The sequence below is a fragment of the Seriola lalandi genome, unplaced genomic scaffold, assembly GCF_002814215.2.
Source record: "Seriola lalandi dorsalis isolate HSWRI2012SDOR001 ecotype SW California unplaced genomic scaffold, Sedor1 jcf7180002054517, whole genome shotgun sequence".
Lineage (NCBI taxonomy): Eukaryota > Metazoa > Chordata > Actinopteri > Carangiformes > Carangidae > Seriola > Seriola lalandi.
In genome coordinates this window covers 885,325-899,740 of record NW_019525070.1, presented here as the reverse complement: position 1 = coordinate 899,740, position 14,416 = coordinate 885,325, and the positions used below count along the sequence as shown (strand labels likewise).

The 14,416-nt window shown below is 39.5% G+C and overlaps 2 protein-coding genes across 3 annotated transcripts in view; one reads left to right on the top strand and one right to left on the bottom strand.

Moving 5' to 3' along the window:
• Nucleotides 1–1,314: 1,314 nt before the first annotated feature.
• On the bottom strand, nucleotides 1,315–6,819 carry slc2a11b (solute carrier family 2 member 11b). Of its 2 annotated transcripts, none has more exons than XM_023413494.2 (12): nucleotides 6,713–6,819; nucleotides 4,850–4,948; nucleotides 4,370–4,530; nucleotides 4,149–4,273; nucleotides 3,913–4,042; nucleotides 3,650–3,798; nucleotides 3,148–3,335; nucleotides 2,927–3,037; nucleotides 2,400–2,501; nucleotides 2,191–2,266; nucleotides 1,963–2,090; nucleotides 1,315–1,847 (listed from the first exon to the last, which is right to left on the bottom strand). In XM_023413494.2, exons 1-12 carry the CDS (start codon nucleotides 6,749–6,751, stop codon nucleotides 1,659–1,661), a joined length of 1,497 nt encoding a protein of 498 aa, XP_023269262.1. In that variant the 5' UTR covers nucleotides 6,752–6,819; the 3' UTR covers nucleotides 1,315–1,658. The 2 variants fall into 2 exon arrangements, with proteins under 2 accessions (XP_023269262.1, XP_023269261.1); XM_023413493.2 differs by lacking the exon at nucleotides 6,713–6,819 and adding an exon at nucleotides 5,062–5,400.
• A 2,274-nt stretch (nucleotides 6,820–9,093) lies between these two features.
• Nucleotides 9,094–14,416, top strand: part of LOC111660338 (uncharacterized) — an 11,704-nt gene continuing 6,381 nt past the window's right edge. The window contains exons 1-4 of the mRNA XM_023413581.2: nucleotides 9,094–9,251; nucleotides 10,593–10,704; nucleotides 12,322–12,415; nucleotides 13,150–13,204. Of these exons, the coding sequence (XP_023269349.1) occupies nucleotides 9,140–9,251; nucleotides 10,593–10,704; nucleotides 12,322–12,415; nucleotides 13,150–13,204 (373 nt within the window). The 5' untranslated portion in view covers nucleotides 9,094–9,139. The remainder of the gene's footprint in view (nucleotides 9,252–10,592; nucleotides 10,705–12,321; nucleotides 12,416–13,149; nucleotides 13,205–14,416) is intronic.

The window sequence follows — 14,416 nt, the reverse complement described above, 5'->3', positions numbered from 1 at the left end:
AGGAAAGGGACATGGCGCATCTGAGTAATCTCTCCTTGAGTGGCTAGATGGCTTTACTGAAAATGAATTTATCAATCTAAACATATAAACAGAGGATTTTAGATCTACGTGGCCTTATATGCAAAAATCCTACGAGCAGAAAGTGCAGCAGTGCCTTATTGATAGACCCAAGGTGTAAACAACTCTGACTGTGTAAATTAGGGGCAATTCACTGGATATACGAGGCCGAATCGGAGGGGACACCTGAAAATCCCAGGTTTACTGTATGCCAACTTTTTGTCAATTTTATTTCATTATTTTATTTTATTTATTCACCACTAAGAACCAATATTAAGTGAAATGATAAACACCTTAAATCAAGTCCTCAATCATTACCTAATCTTGAAGCCCTGTCTTGTTTAGGGGACCTGCATCAAAACTTTATATTAAGACCTTTATTATTGTTTTTTCTGTTGCGTATAGTGTGTAACCTTGGACCATGTAGTGTTGCAGTCTAAGTATGCTGTTTCTGGAGCTAGAAAAAATATAATTAAGCACACTATTATGTGTATTGCATGTGAAGACAAGGGGGTACACAACACCTACACAATGCACAGATAATAGGAGGAATGGATGTTGAACAGCGACCTACATCTTCTTGGTTTCCCCTCATTGGTTAATCCAGTATGGTCAATGCTCGTGACAAAGACAATTGACAATGAGAGAAATACCAATACAATATTTAAATCTGGTCTTATCACACTTTCCTCATGGCTACCTTAGTTTTAAAGTTAAGCCTATTATAAGATTTGGGAATTTTTACCAAATATTCACAACCAGGACTCAGTAGGATTACTGTAAATAAGTAGTCAGCCTCCTTTGCTTGCTTGTACATCTAATTACAATCTAAAAACAATTTTATTTGGACTCAAATAGATTTTCGATTAAATATTGTCCCATTTTTGGAACTGTGAAAAATGACAGCAGCCTACAGTGATACTGTTATGGTACAATCAGGAGGATATTCCAGTTAAGTTTGGTTTGAATCCTCAAAGAAAACTTTCTTATAAAGAAAGGATGGTCATAAGAGCTGATTTAGTTTTTTCACCTATATAATGTTTTTTTCTGCTTAATAATAATATGTAGGTCATGTTACCATAGCTCGACTTTTTCTGATACTCTTACCACACCTGCGAAGACATGCATGATATTTTTGTGCAGCCGTTCCCCCTGTCACATGCTTCAACGATCCCTTTGTTCTGCAGGTCATGCTGAAAGGTCAGGCTGTCCATTAAAACTGAAATCAGACAGCTTCACTGCTATAAATGTGAGACATTTGTTATGAAATGTTTGCCATAAATTGTTCTTTATTGCAAAATCTCAGTAAAACCCCCATTATAAAAGTTGTACAAACCAAAATGTATCATACCAAAATATTAAATATATGGCTCACTTTAATTAATGTTTGTAGGTGAACTATAAAGATGCAATCATGACAACCCAGTGCATCTTTGAAGTTCTAGCAAGGCACCATCATTTACACTATCATATAGTGTTATGATATATTTGCCTAAACACATGTATTGTGTTATGTGTTTGGATCATAAATATTCATGGAAACTACTAATTTTTGTGACATAAATGTGTCATGGGTCATGGGTTACATTTCATGTTTCATTTCATATAGCAGTTGATGATAGTGTTGCTGCAGGAACGTCAGCACTCCTTCTGTTGCTGGCGGACTGGAAATCATTCTGGATTTCGAGGAAGGTTTTGTTCTTGGTTTCAGGAACAAAAAGGCAGAGGTACAAAGCCACTGAGCAGCAGATGGCCAAGAACGCCAGGAAACAGTACTGCTGAAGTCCGATCTGTGCAAATACAACACAAGTGAGCCCAAATCTTTGAAACATTCAAGTCTTGCATCTGTATTTTAAATGCAGCAGGTACATGAAGATATACTGTCGATCATTTTGGAAAACCCACCACAATAAAAGGAAAGACCAGGCCGATGAAGAAGAAGCTTAACCAGTTCACAGACCCTGCGATCGTGTACGCTGCAGGACGTGTGGTTTGTGTGAAGAGTTCAGTGTTCAAGATGTTAGTCACGCCACCTTCACAGAAGAAGAAACAACAAAAGAAATCACTTGTGTGACAGCAGCTGCAGAGGAAAAGTCTTCAAAGTGAGAAGAAGAGACTAATTGAGTCAGTTACCTGGTCCTAAGCCAAAACTCAGGATAAAAGCAAAAACACACGCCATGCTCAAGTACGGAAAAACTGGGCTGGCATCCTAGGAGCAAAGGAAATCACACAAAATAAGTGTCAACACAAATTAGGAATAATATGAAAATGCATGAAACAATGTTTTTTTCTCTTGTTGTTGTTGTTTGTTTGTTTGTTTTTTTTACCACGTCTGGTCTTACCTGAAAACTGAGCGTCAGCGTGAATAAAATGCAGCAGATACTCATCAGTGTGTATCCTCCTGTGATGAGCACTTTCCTTCCCAGGCATTCAATGAGCAAACCCTGTGAGACACACAGCATGTCACAAGACCAGAGATACTCTAGGAAAAAAAAACCTTCCCTTGACTTTGCTCAGACCTTTCATGGGATGTTGTGTTTTGTTATGTCAGATCCTGCTGTACAGTATTTTTGGTTTAGGTTTTCACATGTCATGTCCAGTTTTAGCAATTTTATTCCAACTTATTTAAACTTCTTTACTGTGTGTTATGTTTTAACAGTTTCCCTTTAACCACATTTATTATGTTAAGTGTTCTTATGTTTATGTAAAACAACTTTTATATTTTTATATAAGACAAAGTAAAGCCATTCTGACTATTCTGTTTTTCTCTGTTTCAGGAGTTATCTAACTTCCTGTGCCCCTCTCCTTATTCATCAGTTTGCTATAGCATGTAGCATACTTAAAAATGTAATGTGAAGCTCATACTTACACATGTTAAAGCAGTGATGCATTCACAGGCGCCGGTGCCAACAGTCACATATGGTATTTTATCATCAGGAATACCAGATTGTTTGAACACGTAACCTGCGTAGAAGTAAATCTGCAGGAAGTGTAGACATGAAAACCAATATACAAATTAAAAATTTTTTTGTCACTATGGGAATAGAGGAATAGATTCTGAGAGAGAAGCAGGACAACTAATGTACATACAGCATTGATGCCGTTCAGCTGTTGTGCAATGTTGAGCAGTATGACAGTGAGAAGCTGCCAGCGCACACTGCGATCGGCAAAGAGCTCCCAGGGTTTCTTGGCCTGGAAACCTGCTAAATTATTCTTCTCCCTCTGGATATCCTCCTGTTCACCATCACAGTTTTCCACACCGTACAGTTGCCTTAGGGCTGCATGCGGGAAAGCACATGACACACGTGGTGATTGTAGTCTTTCATTCTTCTCATTCGATCAGTCTGTTTCTGAGGGTCTTATCAGAGGGTCTGGAACCAGTTTCTTTTCACATAACTGTTGGAAGAATGTGATCACATGCTTGAACTCAAAGCCATGAAGACAAAATGTCTCTGCCTCTGGTGATGCCAGACAAAGGGAGTCCTCAGCCTTTTCAACTACAGTGTCATGTGCATTAAATCAATCTCTGCAGATAACATCACACTGATTTAGAAAGGGAAGAAACGATGCAGAGTTTGCTGTGTCAGTTTACCTTTCTTGCACCCCTCCTCGTCACCTCTGTCAATTAGCAGGTAGCGGGGGCTCTCTGGGAACCAGGGCAGGATCAGGAGCTGCAGGATCGCTGGGATGCACGTAGTGGAGAGAAGGATGGGCCAGTACTCGTCCCTGCCCAGGAGCTCTCTGTTAAAATCACAAGCGAAATGTCTGATCAACATCCTTTTGAATGGCATAGAATCTTTAATCAATGCAGGTGAAAGGTTAATATTTTATGAACTCTGTGTGACCAGTCTTTACTTGAGGCCCATCACTTGTCCAGTCAAAATCCCACCAGTGATGAAAACCGAGGTTCCCATTCCCATGGTGCCACGAAATGCAGTTGGAGCTATTTCCCCCAAATACAGAGGTTGAACGCAAATGCCAATGCCTAAGTAAACCAGACATGATTAAAGCCACGTTTCAGATGTTTGACAAGCAATGTTGACACCAAATATGTAAAGTGAAGCTTTTGAATGTGTTCTTGAGTTATTTACCTGCATTTAGTCCAGTGAAAAAACGTCCAATTATGAGTAATTCAAATAATCCTGTAGGGTAACTCAGACCCATCAGCAGAGCGGCCACTAATGCAAATGTGTTATTGATCATCAGTGTCCCTTTCCTGGAACAAAATCACACACATCACAATGGTAAATATTTAATGCAGAAAACAAAAGGTAAAGCAACAACTTTCGGCATGTTTTTTTTTTGTCCATACCTCCCCAGCTTCACAGACAATGTCCCACTGATCGTTGCTCCTATTAATCCTCCTAAGGTGAATATAGACACAATAGTGGACCAAAGCAGGGTGAGAACATCTTCTGAGATACCAGTTTGGTAACGTTCCCTCCAGGTTTGGTTGATAAAATTATGCACATACTGGAAATAGAAGAAGAAGAAGAATGCACATACCACAAAGATATATATTTGCATGCATAAGACATCACAATAGTGGAGATGTGCTGTGTATTGGTGATGGGAAAATATGTCTTTGTAGCATGAGTATAAAAGTGTCCACACTCATGCAGAAATACTGCACAGCTGTATTGTATATCGCATGTTGTAGAGCATCTGTGAGCTTAAGACTTTGCTCTGGCCACTTCCCATTCATAACATTATCATAACTGGTAGCAATTCAAATGATTCAATTGAAATATCGTGCAGAAAAAGGTCCAGTGAGAGGCAGCAGGGTTATTACCACTGTGGGTGCATTGATGACAGATATGTTATATCCATACTGAAAGGTTCCCCCTATGCAAGCCGCACAGGCAGCCAGCAGAAGTGATTTGTTTGGAAACTGCAAATAAAACAGACACAGAAGATGCAAGTCGTTCAAAACAAATATTTTCTTACAATCATGGACAGAAAGCTGCATCTGATCGCTCAGCTTTGGCATTAAACTCCACATACCTTTGGCTGCTTTCTATCTCTGATATCTTTAATAAGCAGAGGTTGATATTCATCCAAATTATCTTTTGTCATTTTGTCGCTGATGTTTTGCTGAGTGCAGAATATCCTACACGTAAAAGAGTTTCCTCCCAACAGGACTCAACTTAAATCTGACGAGAGGATGAGTTTATCCTGAGAATGAATACAATTGATCTATTGTCATAAAGTGGCAGTGGAAGGTGTGGTAAATCGACCACATTATTCCATGTTAATCAAGATTTCATAGCATTCAAAATGCTGGATTCAGATTGGGTTTGTTTCTTCAAAAGAAAGAAAGAAAGAAAGAAAGAAAGAAAGAAAGAAAGAAAGAAAGAAAGAAAGAAAGAAAGAAAAAAGGGGAGTCAGTATTTTCCAACAGACATGAAATAGTAAGATAAAAAGAAAAACCTTGAATGCAGGTTTTGCTCGTTCGCTGTGGATAACAGAGTCACAAACAGAAGTGAGGGAGGTGCTTTGTCTAAAAAACCTGTACTGCTTGTTTGTTGCTTTTTTCTTGTTAAGCCCTATAAATTGTTAGATACTGATGTAAAAACACAGAGAAAACAAGAGTGCACACACAGTGATAACTGAACAGGCTCATCGTGATGCAGAATACTGGCTCCCCCCGTGTTTCAGAGGTTGTGAGAGCAGTTGGTGAAGTGACTTGAACAGTTTCTGCAGCAGCTTCAGTTTCATGTCTTAGTTAAAAGATAAAAGGCGAATGGATTAAGTGGGGAAGGGCAAACAGTCAAACTTCATGAACTGCTCCATATTCTAAAAGCTTTCTTATTTATTTCTGCAGGATGGATGAAATGGTAGCCTATACCATCTGAGGCTTTATCAGGGCTTTATAAATGTTTGGTGTTTTTTTATCCTCCTCCAGCAGGACACTTTATCTTTTTCATCATGAAGGCTGTTCCTGTCGACCTGCTTGTTAATATCTTTATTTGAAGACATGGTGGATGATAGGAAAGTGAGAAACCATTTGTAACTGTATTATTATCAAATAGTAACGATCAACACCAACCAGAGGCATTTTTCACAACCTGGCAACCCAAAACCTGTTCTTATTAATGGCTTCTTACTGATCTATAAAACATTAGTAACTATTGATAAAGCCAGTTCAGTTAACCAATGGTGCCCCAATAGAGAGTAGGATGTAATTTAGACCTCATTTGATTACAGAGATACTTGATTACATACTTCACAGCCACCTGCACATATACCTTTGTTATCTTACTGCTGTCTGTGACAGTAATAAAATGTGACTGAATGTGTGGAGAGCAAACAGCAAACTGGCTGAAGTTCAAAACGTCTCGGGTGGTTTATAAAACCCACAACGCGAATCCAAAAACTTGCTGTGAAAAACAAACAGTGCACTGTTGCAAAACCACACACTGTTTGATGGAAGCGTGGTTGTCGGGAAATGTGGTGTTTGATGAATTGTTAGAAAGAAATGCGTAACTAAATTCCATTCACAGTCATGCTGCTCTCATTCACTCCACAAAAACAAACAATTGTGTAGAAATGTTGCTGTAGTCCACAGTGTCACTCCCCAAATTAAACTTGGTAGAGTTTAATTTAAACTTTATTCAGCATGTAAATCAAATTAGATGCTGGATATTAAACTTACTTCTCTCCTGGATTCACCAGATCCCTCAGTCAGGCTCATCTTGGAGGGTTCTGCGAAATAATGTTTGCATAAACCTTTGATAATGGATGTTCCTCTTCAGTCGAAGAACTTAGATAATGGCAGCCTGTTGTAAGGTGCAGCATATAATCTCAGCTCTAATGGGGGTGGGGGACTCATTATAGCACATTCCTCCATGGTGCTGAGGCTTGCCCCTGGGTAATGATGGGATTGTTGACCCAAATACTGAATTAATGTTGACCCTTTGTTGTCTAAATTGAAGGACACTTATTTGATCTGATATACCTGTGGACAATCTATTTAAGTGTATGTAAAAGATTACTTTGTTTAAAAATGTATTAGAAAAATGTATACATAGCTTGTTTTAAGTTCTCTGAAAACTATTTATTTTCAAGTCAGCAGAAAATGTAAAAGGAAATCAAAATTCATTCATAACTATATAAAACATTATTGTAAAAAAATGCATTTTTCTATTTACCATGGTCTTATAAGATTATTCAGTCACATTAATGGTTGTGACGAGGGTTGAAAAACTTTCTTGCCTTAAGCTGCTGCCAACATCACTACATAACTACAATGATGCTTTTAAGGACACACTGTTAAGCACGATCATTTGAGCATTAAATTGACCCCAGCCGGTTATTTTCTTAATAATGAAGCTACAGTTCTGTTTTAGTTTTGTGAGCAGCAGACATGGGGTAATGAGTAAGTTATCTGTACACATATCCTGGAGCTGCTGCACAGCCAGCAGATAAAACAAACACTCATGTGACAATAGTTGTTGAATCTCTGGGAACACCATGTAAAATACAGTTGGAGGCACTAAATCCAAATAAAATACAGGATTTAATATCAAAAATAAAAATGATGATCTTACAAATGAAATTACAAGTCTGTAAACGTAGTCTACGGAGGGTGCACCTGAGGAGAGAGTTGAATTCTTGGCACTACAACATAGATTGTAGGTTACATACAATTCTTTTTTTATTACACTTGACACTACATTTATATGAGAGCCATCGTTGGTTATTTTACAGATATATTAAATAAAATATGTACACTTGTTATACTGAACATTAAACAACCTATCAGGAAATAAATTTAACTCCTCCTTGACAATCTACAACATTAAAACATGACATTAAACATTAAGTTAATGCATCAATATAATAATACAATAATACAATAATGTAGCACCATTCTGCTGAACTTTTGTTTATGACACTTTAAGCACATTTACTTCTGTAATGTTCTGTCCTTCTATTCAGGTGAGACTTGGATGGAATAGGTTTATATTGTGGTATTTTACTGAAGCATATGAACTAAGAACTCTGTACTGTGTGAACGCAGCCTGAACCTGGCTAACATTTACTTTAGGCTTAGTTTCAAGGCAGGTACGAGGGTCGAGTATAGGTCTAAGTCCTGCATTGACAACTTGAGTAAAGGAACAAAAGTATCATCATCAAAATGTGTCGTACTGAAGATAAAAGTATTGTTTCTGCAGAGTGGATCATTTCAGAATGATATGCATTATATTATGATATTACAGTTATTGATCCATTGATGTGTACATCACTTTAATGTTGCCACTGGTAAATTACTTGGCTTGTGAATTTCCAAGCAGGGATCAGTAATGTCTTAGCCTAACCTATAATAACACATCATAATCTATTTTTTGATTATAATGTTATATTGTTAATATGAATCCCCCAAATCACTAGTGTAGCTCCACTGGAGCAGGTGGGGTTAAGGACCTTGCTCAAGGGCACCACAGTGGGTTGAATATGTGCTGCTCATTGATCAGATGTTACATTAAATCCCACCATTTACTTTCCACCATTGCTCCACTATATTCCAGATAAAAACCAGTAAGGGGACGAGTTTCAGAGGAAACGTGTATTTTCTTTAAAAAAGAAAAAACAAGTGCATTTTTTTTCCAGATGAAAAAATGCACTTTCTGCTCCACTTCATTGATCTTTAGTTACTAGTTACTTTGAACATTGGGATTCAAGAAAATATAAAATTTTTGCTAAAGGCCTATAGCTCCTTTTTTTTTTTTTAAACTACATTAAAATGCTGCTTACATACTAATGTGTTAATCCAGTGATATGTAAGATATTTAATGATATAAACCTGACAGAGGTCACTCTGCTCAATAATGAGAGCCTACTTATATTATATTATAGAATATTTTGCTGCTGATATTTTTTACTTGAGTAGCAGAATGAATTCAGGCACATTTTTGACATGGTGGTACTTTTACTTGAGTAGGAATCTGAATACCAACCAATCAGCCATTGGCCGCAGGGGGGCGCTTCATCCGCACATGAGAGTCTTTGTGCAACCGTGAAACTCTTCCCCCGGGTGGTTTAGGAAACAGCAGAGAGACGTCTGGTGGCTGGGTGCATAATGTCGTCCAGAAAGCCCCGGTCTGTGGCAAACCCCCTGGAGTCTGCGATCACCACACCCAGTGAGAGGATACTGAAAGAATGCCACAGTTTGTATGTCGACAACGAAAACGGTAAATAATCAGTAACCCGGGTTTATACTGAGTCAATGTTGCAGCCTTGTTAGGAGCATGAAGCAGATACAAACACACATAGTTGTGATGTTATGTAACTTAGTGCTTAGTGGGACTCGGCCTGAAGTTTGCAGTGAACTCAACAGTGAAATGCTGCTGGTATTCATATGTAAAGTAGGAGGTGCTGAGCAGCAGCTGTCTGTCAGTGTCAAACACATGACATTGGACACTGGTGTGGCTCCTCTGCTGCGCCGAGCTCAGCGCCTGTATCTGGACCTGTCCACACCCGTGCCTCACACATGACGCTAACATTGAACCAGACAGATGTTTTTCTTGCTTTTATGGTCCTGCTTTTCTCTCTCTCTGTCCTCAACAATAATTCTGTTGTACTGTGCGCTGTGCATGGACGGATTATGAGATAATGAGCCCCTGAAGTAAAATCCAAAGCCCCTGCGTCCCGACGTAGGCGCAAGGACACAGGACTGAGAGCTGCGGTCGTTGTTTGTTTCTTTTTTGTTGTTGTCATTTTATATCTCTGTGTTGTCATTTGGAGTCTATTTGTAGTTCTGAGTATTTTGTAGTCACTTTAAGTCTGTTTGTAGTTGTTTTGCATCTCCTTATAGACATTTTGAATATTCTGTAGTCTTTTTGAGTCTCTTTGTTGGAGTTTTGAGTCCTCCTGTTGGTTTGCATCTCTCTGTTGGCATGTCTTTGTAGTCATTTTGAGTTTCTATGTAGTCAATTTGCAGCTTTCTGTAGTTGTTTGATTGACTTTCCGAAAAGAAATGTCATCAGGCAGACAGAGGCTCCTTACCCCCTGGACCTGTGCTTCAGCAGTCCCTCCATGATATTGTGTAGTTCACTTGATCACTATGTGTGTGCAGACTTTGCTCTTAAAGCACTTTGAGGAGGAGCCTTACCATGTGTCCTGTCGTGGTTATTACAGTATGTTGGTTAACTCTAGTCAACAGATAAGAGAGAAACAGGCCTGTCAACAACAGATTGTTCTGAATCCCCTAGAAAATAATGACTAATGTTAAACAGACAAACCCACGTTACTATTAGAAACTTTATTCATCATACATATTCAATTCTGCGCTTTCCTGTAGACAAACCGGCTCTGCACTGACTAGAAAACCCTTCAGGTTCCCAGAACTACTAATTGGAATTAATTCACTGGAAATATATCAGAGCTACACTGTCTCCATTTTCATAAAGTGTTACCTTTACGTCTTTTTTATTACATTTTAGGACCAGATGAATGTGTTACATTGTGATGATGTCACTTACTGTAAATTGCTACATGCTCTGCTTACTGCATGTGTACATGTGTGTTTTCAGGCCTGGTGAAGATCGCCAGCAGCCTCGGAGTCCGGCTCCTGCCTCCCAGAAAGAAAATCATTGTGATGATAATGGGTAACCACTCTGCAGGGAAGAGCTCCTTCATTAACTGGTAATACATCTTATTTTTAACGGGATCCGCGCTACCACTCAGCTGCCTGACCTTCACATGCTCTGCTCCATGTGTGAAGGAGAGTTCGGTGACAGGAGGAGTGGCTTGTCATTGTAGGCATCTAGCTTGCTAATTCACTCAGACAACATACAAGCTAGTATATAGCTGCTTCATCAACGACAAGGCTTGTTATTTTTTTTCTTAGGCTTTTTACTCCTGCTGCTGAAAATAAAAATAATAACAAAGCTGAATAAGAACTCAGATTGTTATTCTGATTTCATGTTGTAAAAGCCAGCCTACGCACCAGACCAGAACCTCTCAGTAGACCACTGTGCCTCACATCTTTTTTTGGTTTTGTTCTCTGAAATAACTTGAAAATGGTGCAGCTCTCAGCTCTCTGAACAGGGCCAAGCCCCCAGTGTTTCAAGATCCTAACAATGCCTCTGGACAGGAGTATGATCTTCACACATGACTTTTAGTGCTTTGTGGTTTGAACACAGTTCATCTTTGTTCCTACTAATTGATAACAACGCTGCCCAATGGCTTAATACAACATAGAAATATGGGGAAATTGTTAAATCACACAACCCTATTATTTTGTTTTAAGGGTGGAAATTGTGTCTGTTATAGTTGAAATGTTACCCTCAGCATTCATTTCCTCTACCTCAATGAGGAGCACGGATGTCAATCAACAGTCACTGACGTCACATATTTAGAGCTGGGGGAGAGCTAACGGGGTCCACACGTGTTTTTAGCATGAAGGTGTGCAGGCTGTGTGAGCGGTGAGTGTATAAATGTTTGTTTTATCTGGCTGTCTGTATATTTTAAATAGGTTTTTACAGTGTGCTGTGGGATTTGTTGCTCCTGAGGCGTTAATTCAGGAAACACAGGTTCACAAACTGGAGTGTGCTGAAATGACTAAACAGCTAATTGATTAGTTGATGGACAGAAAATTCATTGACTGAGGAGCAGCAGTGGGATTAAGTCACAAGCAAGTCTCAAGTTACTGTGGTGAGAATCAAGTTAAGTCGAGTCTGATTATTATTATTACCTGCACTAAGGAGGTAATGTTTTCACGTGTCTGTTTGTTTGTTAGCATAAGGTACTGAATTGATTTGCAATCACCTCGGTGGAGGGATGGGTGATACAGGCCGGGGAAGGACCTATTTCATTTTGGTGCAGATCCGGTTAAAGGGGCAGATCCAGGGGTTTTCCTTCATGTGTAGAATTGTTTGGCCTTGGCGGAGGTGTGATCCCTACTGCGTGCCACTCTTATTACTATTACAATACATCTCTATTAGGAACTTTCATTGTGTTGCTCTCCATGATGGCTGGTTTGCGGGCACTAGGATTTCCCAATCATGTGTCAAAAACAAAATGTAACTCAACTAAAAAAAATTATCTTGAAATATGAAAATGTATAATAAAAATTCAGCATTTTTTCAGTGTTTTTTCACTATTTTCCGACATTTAAAACTAAACTATTTAATGATAAGCTGCAAAAATAATCAACAGATAAACCGATGATGGAAATAATTGTTAGCTGGCTTATAAAGGCAATATTAAAGAAAAAAAATAAGTTTTTGATGCATTTGATGCCTACTGCTGTCATTTTAGGTACGTTGAAGAGCACATACAGACAACAGGCGTTGCCATTGAAACGCAGGGGTTTAAATTCATCACAAGTGGCCGCAAAAGAGAATCACTGACGGTAAGAAGAGCATGAAAACAGCCAACATTTCCAGCACCGTCACATCAGTGTGTATGAGATCTGATGTGAAGAAGCACCAACTAACACTTGAACTGTGAACATAGATAGCTACCTCCTACAGCCAGCTTTGAGTTGCATGCTCCACTTTACTGCTTTTTAAACAAATCTTATCCGTGTGTGTAAACTCACGGTATTTCATATTCAGGCAGCAGCTCTCAGTTTTGTGGATGAGGGATGTTTTGAATTTTTTAACTTCAGTAATGGGAAGTGAAGCTGCAGCCAGTCATAAAGGTTGATGAAGCGATACGTTCCATGTCAGGGTGTATGGAAGGCACTCCCTCAGTCAGTGGTGATTTCTCATTCTGTATGCTGCTCCAGTGAGGGGTTTTGTTGTAGACACACACACACACACACACACAGAGAGAGCATATAAACAGACTCGGGAGACACCTGTCTCTCCGTCTTCTCTCATCCTTCCCCTTTGCCTCTGGTGTGGTGAAGGTGATGAAGAAGAATATTATATTTGCAGTGCAGGACTGCAGAGTGGAAGGATTATCTCGTATGTACAGGAAGAGCTTAAAGCGGGCGTACTGAGCTGCAGCACAAGACGGAGTGCGAAGTACTGAGAAGAGAGAGGACTCTGTTTTAAAGGATTGGGAGCTCAGGGAAAGCGGCAGATTAATATTTGTCTCATCAAGTTCTTTCTCACATTGTCTTTTTTTCCTTTCTCACAGGGGAATGCTACGCTACATCTCTACCCGCACTTTCGACCACTCCTTGAGTTCAAAGGTAAGACTTTTTTCGTCTTGTTTTAGCATCAGAAACTCATAATGGGTTTCTGAAAAGTGCACTACTTAACACGATTTGCCGTGGTTGTACTTAACATGCAGTAATATTGCTGCTAAGAGAAAAGCCAGGCCTCTCTACTCTGTACTTATCCTGTGTCTGATGTGGCGTGCGCATGCAGATTTCGCACAGCTCCTAATGTGATCACACACGCATCACACAACAGGAACATTTCTAAAGCTCTCGCATAATAGAACAGTGTAGTGCATGTTTTATGTATTCCTCGTGAGGATAATCACTAAATCTAGTGGCTTCGCATCTTCCTCCCTTTGATATTGAAACCCCTTTTATTACAACGATAAAATCAGCTCTGCAGTCTTAGTGCACAACACGGTCTCATTAACTTGTCTACAGACTCGGATGAATGCGAGCACCTCTGTGGTGTTTGCGCTAAAAAAAAATGCATATGGTTGTGGATTCTGCTGATATTTTTCTTCTGTTGGCATCATGATGGAAACACATCAAAGGGTGCAAAGAGAGAGTGTAAAGTGTTATGGAGCAGCAGGGAGATGCAGCTTTAGTCCACCAGCACTACAGGAATAGTGAACAGGAGATGAATGCAATCGTGAGCTGCAGACAGAGATCGGTTCTTTGAGGTTTAAGATAGTGCTCTCCTGTGTGGCCCGTGAATATTTCCCTCTGGAGGCTGCTCATGTACGTTACAGACGCAGTTTGAAAGTTTAAAAGTTGAAAGTTTTTCTAGTTTAGATAAAACAAACTCCATTTAAAACTCTTATTTCATCCACAACATCAAGAGAAATCCTGGCTGTTGAATACTGTGTGTTGCTCAGGAGCGGTATCCATGGGTTATTTATGTGTTTCTCGCTATCACAGGTCAGGCCTGTCTTTTGTCAGTTTTAGATGCTTCACCTTGATGATTCAACACTGAGTCATAGCATCGACGTATCAAGTTTTTGTTATAAATCGGACCAGACTCCCGTTTGCCTCTCACGTTTGAGCTATTTGTTTCTACTCTCACAAGAAAGAGGATGAAAAAAAAAGAGGTGTGTTTAGTGGCATATTGTTTTAAGAGAATTGGTCTCAGCTCTCTGTGCAGTGGTCTGGAGCCTGTGGATGTTGAGGTGGTCGTGCAGAAAGTCTGGGTGTGCCTGCTGTCTGAGTGGGAGCATCCGTATGGAGGGGTGAGGGTGAGGG